At 36.1% G+C, this 23,881-nt stretch overlaps 1 protein-coding gene across 1 annotated transcript in view; it reads right to left on the bottom strand.

The window, feature by feature from the left end:
• The window catches only part of DST (dystonin), a 303,925-nt gene that overhangs the window by 33,302 nt on the left and 246,742 nt on the right, over positions 1 to 23,881 (bottom strand). The window contains 13 exon segments of the mRNA XM_027888673.1: positions 4,873 to 5,001; positions 5,502 to 5,699; positions 7,906 to 8,061; positions 8,850 to 9,023; positions 9,916 to 10,017; positions 11,890 to 11,991; positions 12,733 to 12,855; positions 13,557 to 13,783; positions 14,135 to 14,366; positions 17,217 to 17,420; positions 20,401 to 20,619; positions 22,389 to 22,496; positions 22,675 to 22,794. Of these exon segments, the coding sequence (XP_027744474.1) occupies positions 4,873 to 5,001; positions 5,502 to 5,699; positions 7,906 to 8,061; positions 8,850 to 9,023; positions 9,916 to 10,017; positions 11,890 to 11,991; positions 12,733 to 12,855; positions 13,557 to 13,783; positions 14,135 to 14,366; positions 17,217 to 17,420; positions 20,401 to 20,619; positions 22,389 to 22,496; positions 22,675 to 22,794 (2,094 nt within the window).

Here is a 23,881-nt window from a genome sequence, read left to right as displayed (position 1 = left end):
CAACGTTTGTTTCAGCAGACTCTGGGCATCTTGCAAGCATCTGCTGGCCTTTCTGCATTAGACATTTATATGTCTCTTCTTTGGCTTCAAAGGCAGCACAAAGTTCCTAAATAAAAAAAGCACCAAAAAACAAGTAAGGTAGAAATTCAATACTCTTTATAAATGACAGTATAATATTTATTCCTCCCCCAACATTTAGCGGGTATGATTAAGACTAACAAAGGAAACATATGTAATTCATAAAACCCCAAATGAGCAAAGAAAGGGTCTAGTTCTTCAGGAAATGAGAACTTGTACTGTTTGTCAATGTCTTCAATGAGATCCAAAGGTTGGCAAAGAAAGTACTGCGCACTTATTACACAAGAGTTGCTACAGCTTGATTGGTTTAAAGTCATTTGTAGCCAAAACACAAGAAGTGTCAGCGTTACACAGCGTGCTGAAAGCCCAGATCTCCAAAATACACCTTCAAAAGTGGGTGGGACAACTTGGGAGGGCTATTCTATTGTACATTGTTTTGTCTATATCTTCCTTCACTTGTTAGGCATAAGCACTGAAGACATTTCAGACATACAAAGCAAGCTGGAATAATAACGGTAACACATCTTTTACCTGTTCACTATTTAACTAATGATGCTTTTCTAACTATGTTAAAAGTTAGACTCTGTCAAGAGTCTGGGACCTCCCATGCATCCCTCTGACTCAAATGGGCACATTAAATATTTTTAACAGACAAACCAAAATGTACCAACAACATTGCTGCAGACTCCCAAATGAGGAATATCTTCCAGGAGATGAGGAATAAAAGGCTTGCATATAAGAGGAAAATTTGATTCCTCTGATTCCCAGGAGAAAAGCCCAAACCAAACACTTTCTTTCGGTTAAGAGATAATGTACACAGGGCTTGCACCTAATCAAATCGGAGGGCAGAGCAGGAAGCAGGTTTAATCATGAGTTTAAGATTTTGACAGGACGGAAGGCTTCTTTGCCTTCTTTCTGAGGACTATGAAAAGTGGTGTCACCTAGTCTGCTTCCTCCTACAATGCCCATGTCCCTAGAATATTTCTGATTTCCATAACTCCCCAGAGCATCTTACTTTACTGCACCACAAGAACCCCTCAGAAATAAACACAGGAAGCACAGCACAGGTGAGACAAGGCAAGGCAGGAGTGGTTCCAAACACAAGGGCTGGGCCTCAGCCTGAGACAACAGCCCATTACAGTAGTTAATTCTGCAGTAGAGTCACAGTCACACTCTTCAAAGGGCAGGAGCAATTAAAGTTCTTTTAAGGAAGAAACTGAGAACAATGATTGTTTTAAGAAAGGGAGGGCAGCACTGGGACAGATAAAAGGCCTCTTTTTAAGCCCCTTTCCTGCTGGTGTCCTGTAGTGTCTCGTCATATCTTTTGTTTTCCTGGAGTTGCCTTAGCTGGAAACGCAGCCCAACCTCAACTCCATTAGCGAGCCAATTATGGTTGGGATCTTTTATTTATATCTGTAGAAACAGGCCTTGTACACAAGACAATGGTTCATAACTTTATTTCTTCAGTTTCACGTCAGAAATGGTTTGTATCACTTAGGACCAAGTTAGAATTTGGAACTTATGATGACTAGTAGTCANGTCCTGCTCAACGTTTGTTTCAGCAGACTCTGGGCATCTTGCAAGCATCTGCTGGCCTTTCTGCATTAGACATTTATATGTCTCTTCTTTGGCTTCAAAGGCAGCACAAAGTTCCTAAATAAAAAAAGCACCAAAAAACAAGTAAGGTAGAAATTCAATACTCTTTATAAATGACAGTATAATATTTATTCCTCCCCCAACATTTAGCGGGTATGATTAAGACTAACAAAGGAAACATATGTAATTCATAAAACCCCAAATGAGCAAAGAAAGGGTCTAGTTCTTCAGGAAATGAGAACTTGTACTGTTTGTCAATGTCTTCAATGAGATCCAAAGCTTGGCAAAGAAAGTACTGCGCACTTATTACACAAGAGTTGCTACAGCTTGATTGGTTTAAAGTCATTTGTAGCCAAAACACAAGAAGTGTCAGCATTACACAGCGTGCTGAAAGCCCAGATCTCCAAAATACACCTTCAAAAGTGGGTGGGACAACTTGGGAGGGCTATTCTATTGTACATTGTTTTGTCTATATCTTCCTTCACTTGTTAGGCATAAGCACTGAAGACATTTCAGACATACAAAGCAAGCTGGAATAATAACGGTAACACATCTTTTACCTGTTCACTATTTAACTAATGATGCTTTTCTAACTATGTTAAAAGTTAGACTCTGTCAAGAGTCTGGGACCTCCCATGCATCCCTCTGACTCAAATGGGTACATTAAATATTTTTAACAGACAAACCAAAATGTACCAACAACATTGCTGCAGACTCCCAAATGAGGAATATCTTCCAGGAGATGAGGAATAAAAGGCTTGCAAATAAGAGGAAAATTTGATTCCTCTGATTCCCAGGAGAAAAGCCCAAACCAAACACTTTCTTTCGGTTAAGAGATAATGTACACAGGGCTTGCACCTAATCAAATAGGAGGGCAGAGCAGGAAGCAGGTTTAATCATGAGTTTAAGATTTTGACAGGACAGAAGGCTTCTTTGCCTTCTTTCTGAGGACTATGAAAAGTGGTGTCACCTAGTCTGCTTCCTCCTACAATGCCAATGTCCCTAGAATATTTCTGATTTCCATAACTCCCCAGAGCATCTTACTTTACTGCACCACAAGAACCCCTCAGAAATAAACACAAGAAGCACAGCACAGGTGAGACCAGGCAAGGCAGGAGCGGTTCCAAACACAGGGGCTGGGCCTCAGCCTGAGACAACAGCCCATTACAGTGGTTAATTCTGCAGTAGAGTCACAGTCACACTCTTCAAAGGGCAGGAGCAATTAAAGTTCTTTTAAGGAAGAAACTGAGAACAATGATTGTTTTAAGAAAGGGAGGGCAGCACTGGGACAGATAAAAGGCCTCTTTTTAAGCCCCTTTCCTGCTGGTGTCCTGTAGTGTCTCTTCATATCTTTTGTTTTCCTGGAGTTGCCTTAGCTGGAAACGCAGCCCAACCTCAACTCCATTAGCAAGCCAATTATGGTTGGGAGATCTTTTATTTATATCTGTAGAAACAGGCCTTGTACACAAGACAATGGTTCATAACTTTATTTCTTCAGTTTCATGTCAGAAATGGTTTGTATCACTTAGGACCAAGTTAGAATTTGGAACTTATGATGACTAGTAGTCAATATGACACTGGCCTCAACATTTCAGCCAAAAAAAAAAAAAAAAAAAAAAAAAAAAAAAAAAAAAAAAAAAAAAAAAAAAAAAAAAAAAAAAAAAAAAAAAAAAAAAAAAAAAAAAAAAAAAAAAAAAAAAAAAAAAAAAAAAAGAGAGGGAGAGAGAGAACTAACACATATGAACTAAGGTTTAACTAAAGGAAAATCAAGTTCTTTATTTTAAAGGACCAATGCCAACGCCTGAAGTTATAGAATGGCCACCAGTACAGTAACAATTTGTTAAAGTGTCCATGTACAGTTAGGGAGTGATTGTACATCTATAATACATATTACTGAGGGCAGCCAGACTTGGTCCAACTATGATACTACATTCAGTTTAAAGGCCCTTTAACTAATCAGTGTGTAAGCATTGTAGGTATAGAACATTTGCATAGCAAAAGAATGTAGTAAAGAAAATCCTGAAGTTTTCAATGGAAAAATTTTGGGTCCTAATCTGACTAAGTCCGGGACAAGAAAAGGAAAGAGCTCCATTGACTTTCAGGGAATCATAATTACATCCTACTCTCACAGGGTGGAAAAAAAGAAGCTCTTTTCTTCCCCCCCCTTTTTTTTTTTTCCTTTAAGACAAAAAGAGAAGGATCAGGGGGTTTCAAAACCACAGGATTATTTCTGTGTTTTGATCTAGTTTCCTGTTATAACTGATCTTAAAACTGTAAATTAAGATTCTTTCTCAATTATAGTTACTGGCAAATTTTGGCAGAAAAAGAGGAAGGAAAAAAATTGTGCCCCATGTTGGTGAGCAATGACCTTTAGCATCATTCCAAAATAAAATCTTATTTTTAATGCTTTGACAATGCAGTGTTTCAATGGGAACTGTGTCAGGCATATTGGAGTTCAAGGACAGTTCAGTAAATACCACTGTTACCTCTGAGCCAGGAGTTCAGAAGTTTAGATCACCAGGTTTGGGCTTATATCCTGGCCTAATGGCATAGCATGATTTTACATAAATGGAGCACTATGAACCACCTTCTTCTGAGGTAAGAGATCAAGTTTAAGTGTCTTTTTTTAAGCTCTACGGTTCTATGGGAGCAGAGAAATCCATAGAATGTTTCTTAAAGAGAAAGAAAAGGAATAATTCAGGCATCCTGGTCACTTTGCCATTTCTAGTTAAAGCACAGCCTCTATGAGCCAGTAGCCCTTCTTACTTCAATGCTAATGATGTCAGCTTTAGTTAGGTAAGGAATAAAGGATCAAGTCTCTTAAGGTTCAAAAAATGTGGGCCACTTTTAAGTTCATCTTCAAATCCTAGAAAAAGCATAAATTTTGTTGTGGAGTCAGAAGAGAAAAGGGATCACTGAAAAATCTGCAAACATCTTCTGTTTTTCTTTCCAAGAATAAGGATGAAAAAGTTATTTTATTTGTCTCAACACTATTAATGGTTCAGCTTTGGGCATATGTCCCAATAGACTACTAAACTACACTGAAAATAAGTGATGTTTTGAAGGTTATTAAATTTTTATAAGATACTGTACAGACGTGGTAATATATAGAACATACTCCATATTTACCAAAAACACTCTTGAAAGATAGTTAGTCCTGAAATACAAATTGCAAAGCATTCTAATACTGACACTTACCATATGTGCATTAAGCTGCTCTCTTGCTGTTTCTGGTAAACCTCCAACAGGTTTTGATGCCAACAGCTGATGTTCAGTATCTGTCAGCCATTGCTGCAGATCTTCAACTTCACCATGGAAACCTTGTGCCTAAATTACACCATATCATTTTAGAGCTTAGTGAAAATGTTCTCCATTCTAATACCAGCTTAGATGCATAAGTACACTGGCAACAGATTTAATCAGATATTTATAATGATCAGATTAAATGAAAAGGGAAGGTAAAAAAGAAAAATGAAAAAAACAAACCAAAATATAAACTAGCTCAATTCTATTTCAATTCCAAAAACATGGAAATCTTGAAAGCAAGTTAAATGACCTACTGTGAGACCAGTGTTTTCCCTGAATAATACACCAATACAGAAATTTCACCCTTGAAAAATATGTAGACCAAAAGCTGAAGTGTTGTTTCAGCAATAAAAGAGAGAGGCCAGCTGTGGAAGATACAGCTGGATTCAAACTTTCTCCAAATTCAGGGGTGTCTGCATTATGGTTTTGATTTAGGCCAACTTCTAATACATATATCCATGTATTTCTTGTAAAAGACACTTTTTCTGAGTTATTTCTATATTTGATCATTTCCTGTTCACCTGGATCAAGGCACTGTCCAGCTGCTGTTTCCTTTGTTCTGTTTTTTCCAACAAGTTTTGCCAGCGCTGATTCAGGAGTTCCAACTTGCTCCGTAAATTACTTGCTTCTTCAACAGCACTTGACTCAATCAGGTCATTTCCTGCTTTTTTAACAGCTTCCACGGTAGACTGATGAGCTAAAACATCATTTTGTAGCACCTACAATTGTAACACAGCATGTATGACTGTCTGTGTTGGTAAATTACTGAATGAAGGCAATCACAGTGACTGAACTAGTTGTACTCCAGTGACAGCAGTTTAACATCAACACAGGTATTAGCAATTAAAGCTAATAACTAAGGCCTCTTCAATCCAAAGCACTAACAGACCATTCTGCCAAAATGCCAAAGTTAATGTTTGTATCTTGGAAAAAATAATATATTCCCTCTGAATACATATATTTCTGAAATTATTAGAAGTTTCTAGTAGCTCTAAGGAAGAATTATTTCTTCATTCTTCTTATTTATGACATATTTTTGTTTAATATGATTTTTCTTTGAATACTATGTGCCTGCTGTGCTACACAACAACCTGACTGCTGCGATATCTTTTTATGCATTTCATGACTACAACTCATTTCATATGAGTCAGGCTACCAGGGCACCTGAGCTGTGCTAAAATCTGGGGAACAGTTGGCATACTAACACCACACAACCTTTTCCATCTGCTTGAAAACCCCTTATTTCCAACCATAGTAAACCCATAAAAGGCAAAAAGGACATTTGGGAAACGAATACTGTTTTCAAAAGGATAGGGGAGGGGAAAAAAGGTTTAATACAGAACAAAAAAGAACAGAAACAGAAAAATAAATAAGAAAAATGTTTGGGAGGGGAATGGTAAATCCCATCTAAGGAATTCAAGTTTATGACTGCTGACTTCTATGGGGTCTGACTCAAACTTACCTCAAATGCTAGCATATGGAAAAAATATATATCTAAATACAAAGGAATTGTAAAATAAACTATATAGAGCACATAATGAAACAGCAAGTCACAAGTAGCCCTTGAATACAAAATCCACATCATGTTTACTTCAATTCTTTTAAGCTAAGCACTAGAAGATTATTATTATTTTATTTTCCTAATGGTGAAAAAAGGGATCTTCACAGAAGCAGATGCATCTTTATCCCTTCCTTCCTGCTGAGACTCACTAAGAACAAGGTCTATTCTTTCTGAAGTTATTCAAGGGATGGATGTTTTTCCAGGCTACCACAGGATGCACTACTGTGTGAACTTTCTAACCTATAAACTCTGTATTATGAAAAGGAAGTAGATTAATTCATGTGTTTGCTGAAGTCCTTCAGCACAGACATAAATGATGTGTGGATGCTTCTTCACTAGTAAAACACTTCCATTAGATAAGAATATAAAAGGTTCCTGGAGCAGAACCTGGTTTTGTAATTCAATTTACTTTGTTTTAAAAGGGTTTGCTTATAACAGTAGTCACATAGGCAATGTAGATATTGTGCTCTGCTCAAATTCCAACTAACCACACAAGCCTTCAGAAGCTGCATAGCTGCATTAACACAGACAATGAAAATACCTTAATTATCTGCGTACTGTCAATTTCAATTAATTCCTTCAAAATCGAAAATGAACTCTGAATACTTTTCACATCCTATGCAGGCCAAAAATTAAATGGCAGATTTAAAAGGAGAGGACTTATGAGGTTAGAGTGAAATCTTCAAACCTAGAAAGAATACGCCATCATGAAGAGAGGTCACATAAAGAGGTAGGGAAGCTCTCTTGCTCCTGGGAGATATTCTTCAAAACAAAGGCATTAGTGGAAGCATTCTTCCATGGGCTCCTAAGTCACAGTGATGAGTAAAAATACTAAAACAAAAACCTAAAAAGTTAATCCCACATTGTAAGTAACAAAGAGAAAAAAGATGAGGGGTTTAGATTTTCACAGAAGCATTCTCCATGTTAGCTGGACCCAACTGACATACAGTTTTACAGAATTCAGAACAACAAATCACTGCGTTCTGAGAAGGAAGAAAGAACCAGACATCTGCAACAGTTGTGCAGTTTGTGAAACCTGGCTTAAACAAAACTAAATCAAGAAGTTTATAGCTTCATAGGGAGTAGCAGGTTCAGTAACTTTTGAGTTCCCTAGGTGATTAGAGGTGGAGACTGGGGTGAGCAGCTCTTTTTTGGCTAAAACCTATGTCACTTGCATAGCATATGCAAGAAAGGGAGGAAAGTAGAGGAGTAAGAGGAAAGATATTATTTTTTCCAAGTCTGCATTTCAGCTATAATCCGCATCTTGAAAATCTGTTTAGAGCATTATCATGCTCTAAGATAAATTCATCCCTAAGATAAATATCAAAATAACATTTCATTTAATATTCATTATAATTACATACATGATGTTTGGCAAGTTCAATTTCAATAGCCTTGGGGTCTCCACCCACGGGTTTCTGTTCATTCAGCAGGTCTTCTGTATGTGTCAGCCATGTCAGTAACTCATCCAGGGCATGCTGGAACTGCCCCAAGGCTAACAAGGCACCTTCCAGCTTGTGCTATAGTAAAAATAAAATTAACAATAAAATAGTTTTACAATGCTATTGAATTGGCTTACATTACCATTAGTCACTATAATCCAGAGCAGAGTCCATGCATGTAATAGCATAAAAACCAAGGGAAAACAGTTATCCCACACAAGCAACTGCTTTACAATTAAAGCTGAGTTGGCGATTCCACTGTAAAGCCTTACATTCCAGGCTTAAATTCCTGACCTTGGAAGAAGCCACGCAACCAGGGCAGAGTTAAATTTGGAGGTTCTCTCATCAGGTATGTCAGCAGTTTTTCATCATTAAAACATAATTTCAATATAAATGCAATTTGGTGCATGATCTTTTTAAAATCTTTTCTTTGTCATGGAATGATTCGGTTTAGAAAAAATAGTACACTTCAAAGCACTGCATCTTTAAATCTCTCAGTTTGATAATATGTGGAAAGAACACTGAAATAGTTTAATATTAAGTTGTTGGGTTTTTTTCCAAGTGCTTAGCTCAGCAGCTAATATTACTTTTGCCCATATAAAAACGTTTTCAACTGCTACCAAACAAAATAATAATGATTCAATGAGTACTGCTGATAGAGAATTTAAAAAGGGTTTTTAAAAACAAAACAAACAACTCCTCAATGAATTGTTAAATTCAAATTCTGTTACATATAGTTCTGTAATTTCCAAACTAAAAGGAATGTGTAAATTAACATGAACATTACACACAATGTAGATGATGCAAAAGATCCTTTTGCAGAAATCTGAGTCATGAATAAAGCCCCCAGCTCCAAGCATATTTACCTGTCTACTTATAATTTTTTCTTCTAGGCTGTCCCACAGTATTTTGAGCTCTGAGAGAGGGTCTTGAACAGTGTGTTTGTCACTCTCCTGTGTTACCTTCTTCAGCAATAGTTCTGACTGATGGTTTAGTCTTTCCATTTCTATCTGCTGCTGATAAGCTTCTGTCTTAAATTGCTACGGTAAATAGAAAAAGAATACAAATAAATGTTTCACAAGTAATTCTAAGATTCTGTGTTCTAGCTCTTGTGGTTATAATGGTATAATGCTTTAAACTTCAAATGGAATTATTCTTCAAAAGAACTGAAAGTGATTTTCCTTTAGTAGAACACCCTCTTGTACACGTAACTTGTGCAGCACTCTGAATACAACTTGCACACATATGTTTTTCTGAACTATGTAATATTATGGTACATTTGAAGTTACACCACAAAAGAGATAAAACAACCTACCCACAGCCAACAAAATCTACAGGTGAGCAAGAAAACCAACAACATTCTCTGACCATTATACATCCCTGCTTTTTAAATATAACAGCCTACCAATGTCAGAAGCATACTCAGTCACAGATCCAGACTCATGCAGATAGGTTTGTAAGTTAGCCTGAAAATTTTATTTTCCCCTTACTCATGTACTGGGAATGTCATGACCTGTGAGAACATTTAGATAAAGCCTGTAATGGCAGAAGCAAAGCTTTGGAGGCATTTGCTCGGAGCCTCAAAGAATCTGTTCTTATTAGAAACCAGAAAACATAAAGGTCATAGCAAAAGAACCTGTGCATAATAACCTCATAGCTTTTGAAAGAGAATGAATTATGCTAAAAACATTTCTGGGCTATCAGGTTTTATTAAAAAATAAAATGTAGTCTTAACAAAACTTGGAATAGATTTTAAAATTAGGCACATTTTAAAATTAAAATTTTGCAATGAAATATTTGGTAATTTTCATAGATATTCTGTTTTACCAGAAATTTAAAATGAAAACTGCTTCTGACTCTTGAAAAATACTAAAAAACACAGATAAATGCAGACAGATGTAAATATAAAAGAAATAAATTGCTAGTTCATACCTTAAGTTCCTCAGTTTGCTGCTTCACTGTCTCCAGATCTGTTCCAACTGGGGACATAGATGCTAACTTGCTGCCAGCAATGTCTACCCAGTCAAATAATGCCTGAAAATCACAGTAGGAAATTCAAGCGTGAGCAGAGAAATATTATCATATTTGAAAGTTGTATTAAGTAAAATATCAGAACTTTTTTTTTTTCCATTCCAGAGAAGGTATTGCTGTGCTCTTTAAAATAAAATAACTTTCTCAGCAAAAGGGTTTCTTTGCAATACAATAGAACAAATGTCAAGTATCCATGTAACAATTACAGGAATGTACAAGCCTTAAGACTGAACGTACAAGTTGCTGCTTCTATTAGCAGCAACGCTCTGCCAGAATTATTCCTGCTGAGTAGCACTCTACTTCTTGTGTAAAATCTGCAATTTTTATGAATACCCTAAAAGGTAAATGCAAGACAAACTCTGTTGTTTGGAGTGAAAATGGAAGGTAGTAGCTAACATACCTTAAATGAGGATTACAAGCAAACTTTTTTCGAAGAATGTTATTTGTGTAAGAAACATGGAACTACACATTCAGTATATATTAGGTGGTGAGGGACCATAACTGAGCTAGAATGAATCTCTGTAGGATAATGCAGTTATAACTTAAAAAAAAAAAAAAAGTAACATCTCTCCAGTTCTGATGCTTTGTGAGTATTTCTTTTGCTCCTGATACAATGCAGAAACCCAAGAACACTTCACATAGATAAAGAACAGCTGCATCAATCTGGGTAATTGCACAGGATAAAAAACACCTCTGCTAGGCCCTTTTCCTCCTGCCTATTATGTGTAGAGATATCACTATGAAGAAAGGCTTAGGACAACTTGTTGAACTAGCCCACTGCTACACAGCTCCCTGAGAAAAGGAGAACTACCCCCAAAGCGCTCAACAGGATGAGGCAGCTGCAGTTAACAATCTGGTCATGACACTTTTCATATTGTCCGTTGAAAGGAGTGCAAGACAGCACTTAAATTCAGTTCTTGCAAAGTACCGAGCTGGTAGGATGTACAATGCACAGTCACAGGAAGTAGAAAGCACTTAAACCAATGGCTGTGTTCCTAATTGCCTAGTCAATCTCTGCACAGTATGAACAGAGCAGAACTTGGAGAAAAATACTAAGTGAGGATGCACTGCAAAACAGGTATGTTGTGTTATTATTATTCTGCTGATTGATCTGCACCAAATACAGAAGGAACTGCCCTCAGTGTCATGTAAAATTTAATTTTAATGATTTAATGAACCAAAGAAGACAGTAATTCCACCAAGGAAAAAAAAAAACAACAACAAAATTCCAACAGCACATAAAGAGAAAAGACATAGAATCAAAGAATAATTTGGGTTGGAAGACTTTTAAAGGTCATCTAGTCCAACCTCTCCTCGTGAAATTTTTTTGAACTTCATCAGTTGTAGGAAGTACAATGTACAAGATATCTTAGAAAACCTGAAAAACTCGTGGAAAATTTACCTACAGATTTAAAAAGGGAATCATCTTCTAAAGTATTGGGATAGGATAAATTATACTAAGAATGAGTATAATGAAGATGTGTCACAACTTCAACTTGCCTACCATGTGAAGCACTGGCTATCTCAAGAAAATGTGAGCAGGATAACTATGAATATGTGATGTCAAAAACCCTCTGCTCTTATCAATAAACAAGGAGACACTAATTTTTAATCTAAACTCAGTGCAATATATGGACATGAAGAAAATACACATGAAGAAAACAACCCAACAGATTTATTCTTTAATGCAAAACCCCCCTCAACGAAAAAAACCCAACCAATCTTGAAAACAAATACCTGCCTCCTGAAGAAAACAGTCACTACAATCAGGGTGATACATTACTTGTCACCTACCTAATCATACGACATTCTTTACTACAACCACATTAAATACTATTGACTCAAGACTGGGGTAGGTATATCACATCATCTTACCTGCAGTCCATCTTGATATTGAACAGCTGCCTGCATAGCTTCAGCAAGCTTATCTACCCGTTCTTTCCATGTTTTGTTTAGGGCATCCCAGGCAGAATTCAGCTGCAAGTAAGTGCAATTTATTCCAATGGACAAAAGAATTTTACTGCTGTATAATAAGCATTTACTAATTCTTCACTGATCAATAACACCAATAAACTAAGCATGAATAGTTCGTATTCATTCCACTCTTGTTCTCTCTATCACTGCATAACTAGTTCCTTTCAGAATTCACTTGAGGTTCTGGATTACAAAAGCTGTAACCTTCAATACTGATTGAATATTTTTATTAACATAGAAATTATAGTTAAGAGAGGAAATGCTACTACATCATTTAGAGTTACATCATTATAACTAAAGTAGCTTAAAAGAATCACACATCGCAGAACACTAGAAAAATAAAAAGTATTTTTCAGTTATCCAAACAGGATTGTCTCACTTAAGATGTCTCACTGTGAATAAACCAGATATATCCAAAACTTATTCTAGCATTGCTTTTGCAAGACGTAGTCATCTACCATATTAATCAGTGAGTATTAAAAAAAAATCTGTCTTTTAAAAAAAAATAATCAATGTCTGTCTTTTACTATAAATCAATGAAATAAAACAGTCTGTACATTCTAATCTATTCTAAGATTCATTTACTCAAAAGGCAAACCTGACTTTACCATAAGAGCTTCAGCAGTGTCTAACTTTTGCCAAAAAATTTTTATTTTCAAAAGTTGTTGGGGGCATGGGGAATATACCAACTTTAGCTGAACAAGCATCTCATGTAACAGAGCTAAGCATGTGCATTTCCCATACCTCATCTATACTCTTGTTTACAATAGGTTTGTCAGGCTCTCCACAAGCAGCTCTAAGTTCAGAGCCAAGGCTCACAACTGTTTCTAGTTCTTCTTGTAGTCCATCAATTTCTTCTTTAGCAGCCTACAAAGAGAAAAAAAATCCAACACTGTTATTACTAAATTTAATAATTTATGAACAACTTGCTTTCAAGAGAAAACACAACACGATTCCCCCTTTGTTTTCTTTCAGGTCACTTGGACTCACAGTCAGATGCTTAAAATATAAGCATCCCTTTGCAGTATCAGAGTGAAATCAGCTGACATCAGTTTAAATTGAAACAATGGCTTATGATACCATTTTGCATTAGATGAAAAAAATAAACAGGAAGTTTTAAATTAGATTTCTTTAATCAGTGTCTTCTTTGTCAGAGATTATCATTCAACTTTTAAATCTTTAACTATCAGCATAAATAATTACAGGCTTAGAGGATAATTCACAGAGCATAATACATTTGTACACCTTTCATTTAGATGTTACACAGTACTCAAGGAATCTAAAGTATGTATAATTTTTAAGAGTCTTGGTGACATGGTTATTATATATATGTTTATAAACAAATAAGGAAATATAATAGCAGGCACATGTTGCACGCTCATTGCAATTAAGCACTGATACATGTTATTAACTGTAGACTCTTGAGATACCATTATTGTAAATTTCTACACAATTATCCCTCTTCGTCTCTAACAAATAATATATTCTCCTATGGTATTTCATAGTAATTCTGTTTTTCATCTGCACACCATAAAGTACTTCAAATCAAGAAATTACTTTCTACTGACCTCTGCAGCTTCTTGCTGTTGCTTGACTACAGATGGGTCAACTCCAGGTCCCTCCAGTTCTCGAATGAAGTCCTGAGTATCTTTAATAGTAGCTACAAGAGCCATATGATCACACCAAAACTTTTCAGCTAGTTCCATTACATCCAAAAGTTTGGCCTCCCTTTCCTCAGTCAAGGTCTGGATGTCTTCCCAAATTAGGACCATTTGGTCCAGTTTATCTTGAACAGCTAAACAACAAAGGAACTAGATTACCACCTTGGCAAATAATTGTTGGTCATAAATCTCTCTCCAGTTCTACAGCAGAAACATATGTGTACGTTTTAAAATTTAGACTCTAAAATTGTTTCTTCATAGGACTCCTTATAATGTTAAGTGGAAAAAACCACTATGGCCTTTAAAAATAAAACAAAGGTCATATCCACAATTAATTATTTTAAATGAATGCTTTGCTTTTATAAATCTTTAGCAGCTTCTCCAGAAGAACACATTCCCCAGATTACTGGTCATCAGAAATGAAGAATTTTATATGCTGCAGCTTACTGCATTTCCACTACATGAAAATTTCCTCAGTCTATTACCTTTAGCAGATATATCCTTATCAGTGCCTTCTGAGCGAGCAATCATTTCCTCCCCTCTCTGTTTAAGCGTTTCATACACTGGCTGAAGTTTTTCCAGATCCACAGATACATTCTTATTTTCACTGATTTGCTCTTTAATCTTCTCAACCTCTGCCGAGATTGAAGGTGGCTGCCTCAGACGTTCAACTATGCGTTTCAGACTCTCAAGAGTTGGATCTATCTTGTCATGAAACTGGGAGGGTGGTAAAGGACAAAAAGAAGTGGCAGAGAAGTTAGAAAAAAAACCCTAACATGTAAAATAGCATCTGAAATTCTCTTGGAAAAAGGTACTTTAAAATTAACATCTCTCTCCAACATATATACGTGCACCTTGCAATGCCACCCTCCTGGCTCTTTTAATATCTAAATTACAAAAATAACCTTGCAAAATGGTACTGCCTCTCAAATTTAAGAATTTCACTATTAAGTTTGTGTTCAGTCCTGAGACACTTCCTCTGAAGTACAGCAGAATCTACTTGCATTTAGTCCTGTGTAATTCATAAAGTGGTTGGTAGCTTATTTTAGGGAGAAATGGCTGTCTGATTTCATCATTTCAAAATATATTTACCTTACAATTACATACATACATACATTTTCCTGTTACAACCAACATACTGTTAAATAACCACTGATTAGGGCTTGATATGTGAGGTCATTCAAAAAGACATTTCTTAGTGGCCAGGTGGTGTTTGCCCACGCAGTAAAGGTACGTTACAGTCTGCAACTAAAAGCACACAATAATGTATATAGTATAGTTATCCATGTTTGGCTGAGCTCAGGTAGGTGCTTACAAATTGAATTACAGCTGTGTTAACATGGTTCATCCTTTGGCACAGATCCAAAGTTAGCCTTTACTGTATGCCTTTGGATTCACATAGATTCCTAAAAATCTCTCACCACCATGCCCCTTTTTGAATTAAAGAAATCCATAAATCCTGGGTGCATTTAATGACCCTCCAGGATCTACAAAAAGCACTCCCAGCAACACTTGGGAACAGTGCTAGAAAGAGCACAGCAAAACAAGATTACCTTATGTGAACAAATAGCTACATCCCTTCTATTCAAAGGAACAGAAGCAATATAAATGTAATTACTTTTTCCCCACCATACAATCCACTTCAAATCAGACTCTGTGACTAATGTTGTGGCACTCAGTGTTTTTGTTAGAAGTGTGAATGCCATACAAGCCAGCAAAAAGTATTATGAAAGATAAGTAGCCTTCTCACATTCAAGACTTCTGAAAAACTGATTGTGGCAACAAAACCTTACAAAAATTACAAAAATTTAAATTAAATTGGTAATATCTAGGTCTAATTTTAGGACATATATTACATTTTTAATTTGTCAGTGCATTCAGTGGCCCTTCTTGTACTCAACCTCAAAGAATGAGACAGTGTTTTAGAACTTAAAAGGAATAAAATGCAAGTAAATGACACCCTCTCATCCTGCCTCAATATGTTGTGCCCTTCCTTTGATACATAATGCAATTTAATATAATTTAAAACATGAAGAGTTAAATAATTATTTTTCAAGGAATGTCTAGACAAACAGTGACACAGACATCATAGTACAGAGCTGTGATAATATATATTTATGTATCTTAATAAAAAAAGAAGATTACATGTAATTAGATTCTGTGGACATTACAATGTTTTGCTTTGCCATCTGCATATACATTTAGGTATATAAAATGAAACATAAAGTATTGCATAAATAATTAAGTATTTTCTCAACACCTGATTATATTCTAGGTGTTACCAAAGAATGCATTTCTAATTCTTTCTTTCTGTACTTAGCCAGTACAACATGTTGATGTCTATCACATACAAAACAGAGACTCGAATACTAAGTAAATATCTTGATTTTTAAATGGGCAGCTCCAAATATGGGAAGGACCATGGAAAAACACAGGATCTCAATAATTAGGCATCTTTCATAGGTGTGAATAAGGGTTGCTAAAAATGTATATACATTTTATATATACATATATGTTATATATATATAAAAACAGTTCAAAAGCAAGATGACATCTGATGTCACTTCTTTTTGCCTCACATTCTTAAACTCAGTCTCCAGAGGCTAGGAATATGACATTAAGTATAACAACTTGACAAAAATTATTTAGAATGGAGACTTGATAAGCACTTCAAGGTGTATTTCTTCATTTAGTATTTAAGACCTTAACAGAATATAGCACTTAATTTCCAGTGAACAGAAAAAAAAAGGGGAATTTCCTATAAAAACACCAGTATAGAACAAAGTATTTTTATTAGGATTTTTGTATGGGTTTATGTACAAAGTTTTACCAAGTTCTTTTCTGAATTTGGGGTTGAGTAAATGAAGTTCAGTGTGGGTTTAATGGCAATTAACCCAATATTTAACAGTTGCTAGAATGTGACACCTGACAATCCTCCATTTAGGTTCATTTCATAGGCTAGTGAAGCTTTGAAATGAAGATGCTGCATTTGTGGACTTGACCTGAATTTTATGCTGATGATGTTTTTTGAAGTATAACTTTGCTCATAGTACTTTTAACTAACAGTTTCCGTATATGTTACATTAAGTTCTTGTAGGTCTGCAGCGAAGAGCAAATGCTATAACACTGCTAAACTACCCTCTAGTTCCATTGGTAGCTCTCTGGTAACTTCAGCTGCCAATTTCTAGAAATAACTACATTCAAATTAACTGATTAAAAGTGACATTCATTTACAAATGAAGCATCAGCTGCTAAGAGATCAGTAAGAGAAAACAAAAGTGAAAATAAAATCCCACATTTTTAGACTACTTGATTTTTTACTTCAAAATTAAGTAGCAATAACATTTTTCAATTGCTACAAAGTGATAATACTGACCAATATATAAAATTATAACCTCTCAAGAAATAGAAAAATCAATGTCATTAGCCGAGATATGAACATTCGCAGGCCATTAGGTTGAAAAATCCAGGTGAAACAGCAGTTTAGTCTTGATATATACATACAAGATGACAATGTGTATTTTTCCATTGAATGAACCCAATTATATTTTAAACTTAAACTGATACCTGGGTACACTGAGAAATGGCTTCATCCAGTGCCAGTGCTCGCTTTTTGACATCTTCCTTGATTTTACTGTAAAGGATGTCAGCTGCCACATATTTCTCTTGGATAGAAAAACCTTCTCCTGGGCTCAGCTCCAGCAACTGAGGCCCAGTCTTGTTCATCTTATCTATATGAGGCTTGTGCTCAGCAATCAGCTCACGCAGTTGCTGTAACAAATGAAACGACTTATCAGTTTCTTATGCTTGCACCACCACATTACAACTGTCCACACTTCCAACACATCCAGCTGGCAAGAAATTCTAAACAAATACCCTTCATCCTAATGTAAAGCAGAAATAAAGTTAATGACTGCTCTGCCAGTGATTGTTCCCATTCCAACAGAGAGCTACCCGGGCATAAAACATCAGAATTAGAGACACACTGGAAATGCCTGTGCAACTCTCAGGTAGGACATATGATTATGGGTGAAATATAAGATGCTAACTATGCATACGATCCTAACAACAGACATTCCCCGTCATATTTAGTACCTATAATAACAGAAATGGCAACAATATTCCAGACATGGGCGTAACACCACCAAATGTATACTTTTCATGTTGATACTGGTCACTTGCTGCAAAGCCTTTCATTGAGGAACATCACAGAAAGAGGTACTGGCATTGCAAGAAAATTAATTCAGATTATCCTTGATTAAAGAAAAGGAAACCCAGCACAAGGGAGGGTCAAAGCAATCAGTGAAAGGACAAAAGGACATGGAAGGGTGATCAGTAGAGACTTATCAACCTAGTTTAGCAGTCTCTGGCCACAAGACCCCTCCTGTCTTCATAACAGCACTATTATTCAACTGACACAATGTTTAACAAGTAATTAGTAAGTGAATTAAATTTGACCTCAACTGTCTACTGCCTCTCATCATCCACCTCTGAAGTCAAAACTGTGCCAAAGACTGAGCAGAGGCTTGTGGAAGTGAAATGTCACAATGTGTTTTCCAATTTGTTTAAGGAGTTCAGATTTTCTTCCTTGTGCCCATAGAACTGACAAAAGGGAAAGGGTTTTTCTTGTGCGAGTAGCCCTATCCTTCCCTTATTTTATTTACTTTCTCATATTTTACCTCCCTTTTCAGAAAAATCCACTGTCCTGCGAGGCACTGTCTCCCTCAGTGCCGTGAACTTCATGAATTCTATCCTATAGCCCCTGTGCAAGGACATGAGAGGCACGTGCGCTGTTCCTCCCAGCTGAGAGTTTGTTTAAATTAATGAAGACACAGAAAAGACTATATCAGTCTCAGTGTAAATAAATTCCCTTCTCTTCAACTACAGTCCTTCCCTTAAAAAGAAATCGTGATACTGGCTTGCTTCCTTGCTCCTCCCCAGAAGAGCAGAGGTTGAGAACACTGAAAAGACAGTGACCATGACTCTTCAGTCCCACAATGACCAAACAGCAACGAAAATACAACCCCCCCCCGCCTTGATTCTAACGACTTACTTTGAATGTAACTCTACTTGTATACTTTGCCACAAGAAAAATAACACTGATTAGCAGAGAAGAGGAAAAGGAGAAAGTAAGAACAGCTTTAAAGTTTTTAGAAAATAATTTTGTGTGTTTTACCTTTGAGCACAGAGATGATTTGACACAAGGCCACCGGAGCTATGGTCCAAACCTTGTGCTAATACTCTGCCCACAGCTCATTTCAAACCAAACTGACTGCATGTTACTAGCACAGAATCAACTGTATGAATTCCACAACTTGGAACAAAGATAGACATCAGTAAACACATCAGAACAGAAATGTTGTCAATTCACACTGAAAACAACCTTTTTCCCTTCTTCTTCTTTTTAACAGAACAATGAATGGTTTAGTCTTCTCTGGGTCTACTACTGGGTAAACAATTCCAGTAAACAAGTGTTTAGGAGCAGATTACGTGTTAAGAGTGCCTAACATTAATCTTCTAGTTAACAAACAAATCTCAGCTAATGGCATAGCCCGGGGAAAATGCTAAAATAGAAGCTCATCTAGACGGCCTCTCATGGAAGCAGCATGATTAAAGTAGACAAGGAACAATCCTGTAAGTAAAGCAAGCATGATATGGTTCACGTTGACTAATCAAGATAGTTTGTAAAGCTCATGTTATATAGCTAGTCTTAACAGAACTTGTTTGTTCATTCTGGACATAATAGGAAGACAAATGAGTGAACCCAGTGTTTACCAGTACATAAGAGTGGCACATTTCATTAGCTGGTCTCAGAGTAAACAAGACTCTGAAGCCAGGGTTCATCCTATCTAACTTGAGTCACTTAATTAAGGCATCTAAAATAAAAAGAAAAAACAAACTTATGCTAGCAGGGAGAGACAGGTATCTCCAGTGGCCATACAGGTTTTGCATCTGCCAAAACATGCAGGATTTTAACCTCAGTGGGATGTATCTAATTCTATGTGATAGTAGTAGCCACTGTTGAAATATACTAATTTTTATCCCAGCTGATTATATATCCATGTAAGAGAGCCCACAGAGTGGCCGGTCTATAACAATGTTGCCTCTATTTTGTGATGTTATGGTAAACAATTATTTGTTTTAATTAGTACATAACAAACATTCTTGACATGAGAAATTATTTGGCTGCATCCAAGCAAGCAATTTTTGGCTCTCTAATTGTCCATCTTCCTGACTCAGGTAAGTTTAGTTTCAATGTTATGAACAAAATAATAGCTAATTTTTTTATATGTACATAAGATCAACAGATGTGCATATCTGTATACAGAATGTACCCTTTTTTTTTTTTTTTTGTTTCTTGCTCTAACAACCATGCCTGTTCTTTCTGTTTATGGGTTTGGTTGGTTCCAATACTGACATTAATGTGTACTTTTAAATATACTTCTTAACTAACAACTTTTATGTGCTCGGTTTTCTCAGTACAATGGTAGATTTTTTTTCTCCTTGAGCCTTCTTTTATGCTTATACATAATTTTCTGCCTTCTCCAGAGACTCTAGTTTGCATGCAGAGTTTGGTAAACAGTAATGACGGAAAATATATTTACTTTTTATTATTATTTTAAATAATAGGTTCTTTTCAACATAAAAATATCTGTTTGGGTTTTAAGCATTTTGCAGAGCACTCCACAGTTTCAGCAAAATACTTCCTGGGGTTTGACACTTCATTTTTCAAAGCTGGCAAAATACTTACCCTGTGTTCTTCTTGTTGTTGCTTTAAAGTTTCATATTCAAGGGCTGGCGCAGGGAGCTGAGAGATGATCATTTCTGTTTCAGTTAACCATGGCCAAAGCTCTTCATAAGTCTCCCAGAACTGGTTAACCAGGGACTGAGCCCGTTCCAGCTGAAGGTTTCTCTCTGAGTTCATTTGACAGACTGCATCATATTTCTGTAAGAGGCTCTCCATTTTTTTCTGTAAAGTAATATTAATAAAAAACCCCAATGTATGTTTTTCCATATGTCTGTTAACCTTAATTTCTAAACAGTCTTTGATAACTACAGCACCAATTCACAGTGCACCAAATTTTAGTTTTGATAATGTTTTTACAGTATTGGTGTTTAAAGTAGACAGAATCAATAATGGGGCAGATCAGAATCTGGCAGAGTACTTGCAAAGTATTTAGGATATGTTTAATGATATTGGTATTTACAAATAACACTTTACTCATAGGGCTTCCAGTCAAGCTGCAAATGACCTGACTGCAGATCTTAGCCCCAATTCCTTACTGCAGATGCTTATCTTCAGTGACACTTGGCAGAAATTAAGTTTTCCGCAGCATTTCTGAATCAAAGCATGAACAATACACAAAATCTGTTGGGCTGTTGGGTTTGGGGCTCTTTTTTTAATCTGGCAAGAGAATAGTTTATATTGTTGTGCCTGTAGTTCCACAAACTTACAAAAGCAACCATAAAACATTATTTTCCATGTTAGCATATATTACTTAATGAGAATGTATTAACATTAATAACACAGATAACAGAACTATAAGCTTTAAACATTACAAATCTACTGTATTTGGGCATGTGATAATAAAAGAAAGTATCAATTAGCCATACATTTTTCCTGTGGAAGACTGCCCATGTTATCAAGTTTATGAAATATTATATATGACAATGCATATAAATCCTAGCCTTGAAAAAACTAGACATATAAGCAAGCCTTTGAATGTGAAGTAAAGATTTTTTTTTTTGGCAGAACAAGCTATCCTTTCCTTTGTTATGTCTTGCACATAAATTAAGTAAAAAGATGCTATCCAGAGGACAAAACATAGTCTAATACACAGATATACAGTATTTTTGACATATAAAACTATTTAATAGAGACTCACACAAAACTGCTCTCCCTTATGACTACAGTTTTGAAGACAGGACTTCTCATCTATTTTAAATTCACTTAGGAGCAAATCAAATTTATTCAGAGTCCTTGCAGCAGAGCACAATTACTGAAGCACTGCTGTTCAAGGAGGGTGGTCATTGAAAGGACTAAATTTACACAACATATTCAGCCTCACCATAGTTTAGCAAAAAAATCCCAACTACACAACTAATCCTTCTTAAAGCCAACAGCCAACACAAAAAATCCATCTGTACATGTTTGCAACCCCAACATCAGGCTCTGTGTGTGTGTGTGTGTGTGTGTGTGTGTGTGTGTGTGTAATAAACAAAGGCATAAGAATGCCTTTCACAGGCTCTGACAGTCAACAGGATAGAATAATCTTGGCAAGCAAGGCCCATACGGAAATCAGCAGAAATGAAAGTAAAGATTCACACTGAGGTGCACAGCCATGGAATCCAGCACAGAAATGCACACGCCAGAGCGTCACTGACTCAAAAGAACTTGGAAGATAAACAGCCAGATTCCACACACCATCCCAGATGACTAATATCTCTTCACTCAATCATCTATAGGCTAAAATACTATTTACCACAGATGGAGATGATAAATGGGGCTCCAAATTAGTGTCAGGCAATGAAGCAAGTACACAGTGTTTGCTCTTTGAACACCCTGAAGGAAGGAGAGGGATACACAGAGGCATTTTTTCTAGTACTACAATCCTCTGACTAGAAGTGATTGTAATTAATGCTTTCTCATTAGTATTTCAAACAAGACACTATACAAATACTTCTACTTATATGCTGCCTGCATATCTACCACTGTAGCTGCAATTTAAGGAATTTTACCTTTATCATCTGTTTCTCTTCTTCAGTGCATGTTTTCATAATCTTATCCCCAGATTTAACAAGTTCATCTATGGTATCTTTGTGCCTTAAAATCTCCATGGTAAAAGCCTTGAAACACAAGAAAAAATGGTTAGAATAAAAAAAAAAAAAGTATATGGAGTAAAAACTGGGTTTTGAAGTTCATTAATTATGATAGACTGAAAATTAAATCATGCCAGTACATTTTCTAGATGGAGAGTGTGCCGGCCAATAATTAACATGACAGTTGGAAACGCATTTCTTTTACCTTTTGAACTTGCAGCTGAGCTGTGGTCTGGTCTTGCTCAAGTCTAATATCACCCAGAGACATCAGTTTCTTTTCTGTTTCTGCAATCCAGGCAAATTCAGCATCAGCTGCTTGATCAAACTAAACGAGGGAGACATGAATTAGTTCAGCAGTTCTATAGACATGAAATTAGAATAACTGTTTCAAAAATTTTAAAGAAGACTGAGGAGTATACTTTTGAATTGTTAGAAAGATAGTGGCTCACTTTACATTTGAGGGTTTTATATAATGAAATATAAAGCCCAAATGGTTCTGAGGGATTGTAATACAAGCAGCTTAATTCGTAAGAATGACAAAGCAACAGAAGCAAATACTTTTTTTTAAAAGCCTACAGCTCTCTAAGAGTCATAAGAAAATGAAAAAGGGTTATAATCTCAGAATTTTAACTAGACTGTTTATCTTAATTTTATTCTACTTTCACATGTCTTTTCCATCTCTTTGTTAATTATTATTGCTAGTGTTGCAATTATCCTGAGACACAGATGTTTGATGATACCCTTTTAATCTGAAGAGCTGCTTTGGTATTAAATTATCAAGGCAAAATAATCCCAGTTCAACTAAGTCAGGGCAAAAACCTCACTGAATTCAGAAAAGGCAGGACTTCATCCAAAACTCGACCTCAGATTAAATGCAAAATTTTTTTTGACTATTTAGGTGCAGTCCATCCTGCTCCTAAACAATTAATTTCTGACTACAATTAGTCAACATTTAAATGTTTCAGAAATTACCTCAAAGCACTAACATAATCAGAGGACATAAAGGACCTGTTTCTTACTAACTGACAAAGAAGAACATGAAAAGGAGCATGTGGGGATGTAAGTCTTCTGAAATCTAAGACCAAATTAAAAAAAGCCATCATGCATTCTCTCTTCAGATCAAGTTTATAGGCATGCATCTTAGCATACACATGTTGAAGCTCAACCAGGGCAGGTTTTTTAGGTCAGAAGCTGCTCCCTGTGTTTATTGATACCCACACTTTCCTCAGAAGTCTCTTTCTGAACACTCTCAGTCGCACTTGTCTTGAAATATGCTGGTCTGCACCTTTATGGTGTTGACTATGACAGCCCTGCTCCTTAACATAGCTGGAGTTCACTTCAATCACTAAATCAGGCTTGTCTTAGTTGGTTAAACATGAGTTCCACAAAACCAAAAAAAGCAGTTCTGAGAT

Source organism: Empidonax traillii, unplaced genomic scaffold (genome assembly GCF_003031625.1).
Source record: "Empidonax traillii isolate 1590-97213 ecotype Southwest subspecies unplaced genomic scaffold, ASM303162v1 scaffold243:size714344, whole genome shotgun sequence".
NCBI classification, from domain to species: domain Eukaryota; kingdom Metazoa; phylum Chordata; class Aves; order Passeriformes; family Tyrannidae; genus Empidonax; species Empidonax traillii.
Note: the sequence above shows the minus strand (reverse complement) of the source record. Positions and strands in the feature narration are given on the sequence as shown.